At 47.3% G+C, this 8,020-nt stretch overlaps 1 protein-coding gene across 1 annotated transcript in view; it reads right to left on the reverse strand.

Moving 5' to 3' along the window:
- The window catches only part of STMN3 (stathmin 3), a 25,618-nt gene extending 23,087 nt beyond the window's left edge, over nucleotides 1–2,531 (reverse strand). The window contains exon 1 of the mRNA XM_015828208.1: nucleotides 2,513–2,531. Coding sequence (XP_015683694.1) covers nucleotides 2,513–2,531 — 19 coding nt within the window. The remainder of the gene's footprint in view (nucleotides 1–2,512) is intronic.
- Nucleotides 2,532–8,020: the final 5,489 nt, after the last annotated feature.

Raw genomic sequence — 8,020 nt, forward strand, 5'->3', positions numbered from 1 at the left:
GGGCGAGCGCATGTGAGCATGCTTCATTTGCATGAGCAGTGGGCGCACGTGCCCACCGCTAACACGAATGGAGCTGCACACATGTGCTCGCCCGCACACACATACGGCATGATTCCCTCTCTTTCCCCCCCACCAGTCTGCAAAGGCAAAAAGGTTGGGGAACTCTGCCTTAAGATCTCTGACCTTTAGCTCATAAATAGGAATTAAAACTCTCATTAAATCCAAACTTGGCTTTGAATTTGGCTCCACTCTATTTTACAAAGGATTCCTCCCGTGTGCCATTTTTTTTCATCTTTTTATTTTTATGCCCAGCACTAAACAGCGTATGAACATTACTTCCAAGAATGAATTTGGAAAATCAAACATACTTTTCAGTCTATTATAGGTGGAGTTTGGATCTACATTAGGAGTCCTTTTAAAAAAGCCGATTTCAACTCCACGTATAAAAATAAATGTTAAAAAATGCCTAGTCTCAATAGATCTAACTATCCCAAACTTGGCATTTCTAATTAATAATGGATTCCTCTATGGAGAATTGCATATAATCATAATACAACAAAACATCATCATTTGAAGCCTGTATCTATTGTTAGAAATAGTAGGGCTGTTTTCACAACACATAAAACCTGTTAAGTGATAATTACTGTAAAGAATAACAAATTTGGGGATTAGTATAGTACAATTAACAATAGTCTAATCCACTGGACTGCACATCATGAGTCAAAATGAACACACACATACACACCACAACACACACATAGCCCAGGTCAATACTTAACTGCTAGGCATTATTACAGATATTCCTCAACTTTTCACCGTTCATTTAGTGACTATTTGAAGTTACAACAGCAGTGGAAAAAAAGAACCATTTTTTACACTTATAGCCATTGCAGCGTCCCCATGGACACACAATCAAAATTCAGGCAATTGACAACTGGTTCATATTTATGACGGTTGCAGTGTCCCAGGGTTATAACATCATCATTTTATGACCTTCTGACAGGCAAAATCAATGTGGAAGCAGATTCATTTCACTACCGTGTTACTAATTTAACAACTGCAGCCATTTACTTAACTGCGGCAAGAAAGATGACCAAATGGGGCAAAATTCACTTAACAACTGTCTCAGTTAGCAACAATTGAGGACTAGAACAGGGGTCCCCAACCCCCAATCGGTGGACTGGTACTGTGCCGCGGCATACCAGCAACCGGTCCGCACAAACAAGCAAAGTCCCATCCGCGGGATGCAGGCAGCACACAAAACCACGCACCCTCCGGTCCGCGGAAAAACCTCTCTCCACGGAATAGGTCCCTGGTGCCCAAATGGTTGGGGACGTCTGGACTAGCTGTATAAGCCCACAACGACAAGGTCTAGCTCTTGGTGTGAACACATCCAAGATGAAAGGAACAGAGAGCAAAGAGTAAAACTAGATTAACTGTTGTTGTTGTTAGTTGCGAAGTAGTATGTCTGACCCATCGCGACCCCATGGACAACGATCCTCCAGGCCTTCCTGTCCTCTACCATCTTCTGGAGTCTCTTGAAGCTCACACCTCCTGCTTCGGTGACTCCATCCAGCCCCCTCATTCTCTGTCGTCCCCTTCTTCTCTTGCCCTCCATCTTTCCCAGCATCAGGCTCTTCTCCAGTGAGTCCTTCCTTCTCATTAGGTGGCCAAAGTCCTTGAGTTTCAACTTCAGGATCTGGCCTTCTAAAGAGCAGATGGGGTTGATCTCCTCTAGGACTGACCGGTTGGATCGCCTTGCAGTCCAGGGGACTCGCAGGAGTCTTCTCCAGCACCAGAGTTCAAAGGCCTCCATTCTTTGGCGCTCAGCCTTTCTTATGGTCCAACTTTCACAGCCATACATTGCAACTGGGAAAACCATGGCCTTGACTATGCGCACTTTTGTTGGCAGGGTGATGTCTCTGCTTTTTAGCATGCTGTCTAGATTTGCCATAGCTTTCCTCCCCAGGAGCAAGCGTCTTTTAATTTCTTAGCTGCAGTCCCCATCTGCGGTGATCTTGGAGCCCAGGAAGATAAAATCTGTCACTACCTCCATTTCTTCCCCATCTATTTGCCAGGAATTGAGAGGGCCGGATGCCATGATGTTGGTTTTTAGATTAACTATATTCCCAGGATCTTGCTGTGCTACCTCTGTGGCAGGGCCTTCCGCATTTCAGCCACGATGTCTTACAAGTGACGCTAGTCTTGGGAATCTGTTGTCCCGTTCATATTTTGATCAATGCCCTCAAACATAAAGATCCCACTTCATCCAGAAGGTAGAGATCCGCAGGAGACAATGGGACCAGCTGTTGGAAGAAAATTAATGAGACGAGGGGTGTACACAGCTCCTGGCATTGGGGACCCTGTCGCTCCATCTTGGCGCCAGTCATCAGGAGCAATTACCCGTTTCCTGACAACAGGCATCCCAAGGAGGGGAGGATCACTTCTCCTGGCAGGGGGTGGACCAGAGAAAGCGACGGAGGGGGGGGAGGACACGGGGAGACACAATTGCCGTCAACTGTCGTGGCCATCCAGTAAGAACTGCAACTGAGTCTTCTGGCAGCCCTCTTTGATCCCACCGCAGTTTCGTGGAGCTAGTCGGCCACAGAAAAGGCCAGATGGTCCTTCCCTTGGCCCATTCTCTCAGAGCTATCAAGCTATCCCTCAGTCCTGACAACTTACAACACACAACCGAGCCCAAAATGTCTGTTGTTATGTGAGACAGCTGTTCAGTGAGTTTTGCCCCTTTCTTACCACAGCTGGGAAGGGGATTGATACAGTTGTTAAGCTATTCACATGCTGGTTAAGTTGAATCCGGGTTCCCCCATTGACTTTGCTTGTCAGAAGACCCGCAAAAGGGGATGGCGTGACCCCGGGACACTGCAACCGTCATAAATATGAGTCAAGGAATTTTGGTTGCTGGGGTCGGTTGTGGCCCCTGTTCCGCACAAACGTTTCAATTAAGATGATTGATTGCTACAGGCCTGGGAATGAGAATCTTCTCAACCAATGATCAGCACCTGGATAAAGGCCACCGGCTCTTCAATGGACTCGGACTTAGTTCGCTTGTGACTACATAGGGATTCTAGGCCAGTGATGGCGAACCTTTTAGAGACCGAGTGCCCAAACTGCAACCCAAAACCCACTTATTTATCGCCGGGTGCCAGGTGGGCATGGCTTACTGGGCGGGCATGGCTGTGGTCATGGCAGACTGGGTGGGTGTGGCCAAGCTGGGCATGGTCACCTCAATGTTGCTCATGGGGAGGGACGCCTGTGGGGTCCGGGCTGGGTTGGGGGAGATCCAGGGGGTCTCTGGCAGATGGGGCGGTGGGCAGGAGGCTCGTCCTGCAGGGCGAGGCAGGGCAGGGGTGCCATTGTCACAGGGCAAGGCGAGGCAGGGGCCGGGGCGGCTGCTGCCTGACACCATCGGCCCCCGCACACAGAAGCCAGCGAGCGCATGGGGGCCGACAGTGTCCATCAGCAGCCACAGCCTGCCGGCCCCTCGACTGGCACACTCTGGGGCTCCGCAGCCCACCACCAGCAGTTCAGAGAAGCCGCCTCTGAGCTGGATGGCCGGCCGACAGCTGAGGAGGCGATGCAGTGGGTTGTGCCTGGGAAAAGGAGAGCATGCGAGGCCAGGAGGGATGGGATGCGGGGGGGAGGAGGGAAACCAGCCATGCTGGGATGCATCCAGCCACGTGGGAGCTCGGCGAGTTAGCCGAGGGATGGTTGAAGAGGGACGGTTGCCATCTCCAGGGCATGGTGCGTGTGCCCACAGAGAGGGCTCTGAGTGCCGCCTCTGGCACGCGTGCCATAGGATCGCCACCACTGTTCTACGCTGATCTCTCTTTTCACTCCACCCCCCAAGTTCTGCTATTCTTTCTCCTACAGTCCCCGCCCTTTGAAGACCCTTGCCACCGGACGTGAGGTCCACCCCGACCCTTTCAGCCATCTGGAAGGGCCTCAAACCCTGGCTGCGCCGGTTGTCTTGGGTCTTGACGGGGGGGGGGCACTTTTCAGTGGAAGCAGGTACTGGGAGTTAAAGGGAGAAGATTCCCACTTCCGTATCCGCTCCGTTCCTAGTTTTATCTAAACGGCTGTCAGTCTTGTTACACTTGTGGGGGATTTTTGCATTGTAAGCCACCCAGACAGGGGCTTTGGACTGTGAGACGGGCACCATATAAATTTAATTAATAAATACAGGCATGCATAAAAGAAACCGTCGGGGTTTTTTGCTCAAACCTCACTTCCTATAGTAAATAGTTCGGGCCTGCAATGCTTTGGATGAAACTGGAGGAGCTGTCCGTTCAGCACCACCCATCCGTGATTCAGCCATCCTCAAACAAAACAGCTCTGTAAAAGGGATCGGGCGGTTGTGGGTGGTTGTGTTTGTAGAGAAAATAGTCTTGTAGGTCTAGACCAGGGGTCTTCAGACTTGTCCCTTTTATGACTTGTGGACTTCAACTCCCAGAATTTCTCAGCCAGGCACGCGTGCCTGGCTGAGGACTTCTGGGAGTTGAAGTCCACAAGTCATAAAAGGGCCAAGTTTGAAGACCCCTGGTATAGACCCATCCTGGCGTCTGAATATCTTTTCCAAACTTTTATTGCTGCTCTGCTAACAGCTAGTCTGTGGCCTGTTTCTTGCCGCTTTACTGTTGATCTTTGATCCTACAAGCCAGAAACTATCGGCCACTTAAACATCTCACGATCAGTCCTAAGGCTGGTTGATACATCTCCAGATCATCTGAGGGCAGGTCAAAAAATAACGGGTGGAAAACTCATCACGGAGAGAACCAACCTAGAACTAAGGAGAAATTTCTGGACGGCGAGAATAATCAACTAGTGGAACGGCTTCCCTCCAGAAGTTGTGGATGCTTCATCATTGGAGGTTTTCAAGAAGAGATTGGATAAAATGGTATAAGGTCTCCTGCTTGAGCAGGGGGTTGGACTAGAAGACCTTTAAGGTCCATTCCAACTCTGTTATCCTGACATCGTGGGATATTCCAGCAGTGAATTGTGAGTTTTGTTGCGAGTTTGTGTCTAAGGAGCTGTAGCCTCTCTCTGATTGAACTTGCTTAAGTCAAGTTCCTGCAGTTGAGTTGAATTCCTGGTGGCTTCACAGAAGGTCCATGCAATTTTCTTAGCAACATTGATTAGCAGCGCAGTGTTTAGAATACATTATTGCAGGCTACAATATGTCTACCCACTGCCAGGAGTTCGATCCTGACCGGCTCAAGATTGACTGAGCCATCCTTCTGAGGTCGGTAAAATGAAGATCCATATGGTTGGAGGCAATACGCCAACGTTGTAAACCGCTTAGAGAGTGCTGTAAAGCACTATGAAGTGCTATATAAGTCAGTGCTGTTGCTATTGTGGGATGTGTGGTTTGCTACTGCCTATTGTGAGACTGTTTCCGCCCCTGGTCTGTTGGTTTAGCTCAGAGGTCTTCAAACTTGGCCCTTTTATGACTTGTGGACTTCAACGTGTGCCTAGCTGAGGAATTCTGGGAGTTGAAGTCCACAAGTCCTAAAGGGGCCACGTTTGAAGACCCCTGTCTTAAAGCATCCTGGCTGAGGAATTCTGGGAGTTGAAGTCCACAAGTCCTAAAAGGGCCACATTTGAAGACCCCTGTCTTAAAGCATCCTGGCTGAGGAATTCTGGGAGTTGAAGTCCACAAGTCCTAAAAGGGCCACGTTTGAAAACCCCTGTCTTAAAGCATCCTGGCTGAGGAATTCTGGGAGTTGAACTCCACAAGTCCTAAAAGGGCCACATTTGAAGACCCCTGTCTTAAAGCATCCTGGCTGAGGAATTCTGGGAGTTGAAGTCCACAAGTCATAACAGGGCCAAGTTTGAAGACCCCTGTCTTAAAGCATCCTGGCTGAGGAATTCTGGGAGTTGAAGTCCACAAGTCATAACAGGGCCAAGTTTGAAGACCCCTGTCTTAAAGCATCCTGGCTGAGGAATTCTGGGAGTTGAAGTCCACAAGTCCTAAAAGGGCCACGTTTGAAGACCCCTGATAACCTTCAGAGTTCTCCCATCCAAGTGCTAACTTGGACCAATTTTGAGCTGAGCTCATCCAAAATTGCTCAGCTGCTACTTCTGCTGAGATGGCTGAGTTTACTCATCCCATTTACAGCTCTGTCTGTTGATCTCATCCAGAGTAATCGTTCCATTTCTTGAAGGTTTCCGAAGTTCCTATTTTACAAATGGAGGAACTCACTCTGGCACTCGATTAAGACTTTTCTCATTCTCTCTCTTCGCTCCGAGATGATGACCATTTTCTTAATTACCTTGCTGTTCGATAATCAGCTTGAAATAGAACAAGCTGAGGCAGACAAAATTCTGTCTGAAGTGGCATCCAAGTCCAGATCTCCAAAATTCCAGCCAGGGAGCTATAGGTAGGTCTCGACCTACGACCCACAATTTCCATTGCTAAGCGAGACACTTGTTAAGTGGTCCAGATGGCCCAGTTAATGACCAGAACAACTTATATCCATAACTAATAATAAATCCTTTATTGTCAAAGTACAACATGTGTACAGTGAGATTGGCTGAGTCAATTACAACTGTAAATCAAGGTCTACCTGTCTAGCAGACAAAACCCACTTGGGTTGATGGGACATACAGTAGGTCTAAAATTAAATACAAATAACTTTCATACTTTAATGGCTCAAATAATTTAGGCCTTCCCACCTGAAATATGACAAGATTTCAAAGTAAAAAATAAAAAAGCCTGCAGGTTTCGGAGCAAAAATGGACAATCACTTAAATAGGAGCCAGCCGTGTGCTGCAGCTGCCAAAAAAGCCAACACAGTGCTAGGTTGCATTAACAGAGGGATAGAATCAGGATCACGTGAAATATTAATACCACTTTACAATGCCTTGGTAAGGCCACACTTGGAATACTGCATCCAGTTTTGGTCACCATGATGTAAAAAAGTGTTGAGACTCTAGAAAGAGTACAGAGAAGAGCAACAAAGATGATCAGGGGACTGGAGGCTAAAATATATGATGAACGATTGCTGGAATTGGGTCTGTCTAGTTTAACGAAGAGAAGGACGAGGGGGGACATGATAGCAGTCTTCTAGTATCTCAGGGGCTGCCCCAAAGAAGAGGGAGTCAAGCTATTCTCCAAAGCGCCTGAAGGCAGGACAAGAAGCAACGGATGGAAACTAATTAAGGAGAGAAGCAACCTAGAACTAAGGAGAAACTTCCTGACAGTGAGAACAATTAACCAGTGGAACAACCTGCCTCCAGAAGCTGTGAATGCTCCAACACTGGAAGTTTTTAAGAAGAGACTGGACAGCCATTTGTCCAAAATGATATAGGGTTTCCTGCCTGAGCAGGGGGTTGGACTAGATGACCTCCAAGATCCCTTCCAACATTATTATTATTATTATTATTATTATTATTATTATTATTATTATTATTATTATTATTATTATTATTATTATTAAATCTTGTGTCTTCTGACAAGCTCAAATTATTTTGATTCTTTTAAGAAATGCGCATTTATACCCATCTGCATCAAGGGTTGTGGCCAGCAGCCATATTTAGACCATGAGTTGTGTTATATTGTTGCCTCCTTAGAGTTGGAGGACATTATGAAGTCAACTGTCTAAAAGCTGGCGCTCCGGAGGGCTCATTTCAGATCTATATATGTACAGATTTATAGATCAGAAAATCAATAATGCACATTGAAAGAGAGAAGGACCAACAGAAGGGAAAAAAGGGGATTAAATGGTGCCTCTTAATGAGGGAAAACCGGATGAACAATGCCGGCACTAGAACGGGAAACATATCAATTATTGCTTGAAGCAGCCTATGTACTAAAGTAACCCCCGATCAATGGTCCGCTTTTGGTCCTGGTTGATAGACGCGTAAAAACCTTCCTAACCTTGCTATTGATTTTCCCTGCAAATCCTAGAACTTTGCTTTCTCACTTAAGCTGGTTCACGTGGGACCAGCAGCTGAGTGGCTGGAACAAACCAGCAAAGCTGTGGAACGCTCACCCAGAGGC

This window comes from Protobothrops mucrosquamatus, unplaced genomic scaffold (genome assembly GCF_001527695.2).
Source record: "Protobothrops mucrosquamatus isolate PMUCROS unplaced genomic scaffold, P.Mucros_1.0 scaffold4323, whole genome shotgun sequence".
Taxonomy (NCBI): Eukaryota; Metazoa; Chordata; class Lepidosauria; order Squamata; family Viperidae; genus Protobothrops; species Protobothrops mucrosquamatus.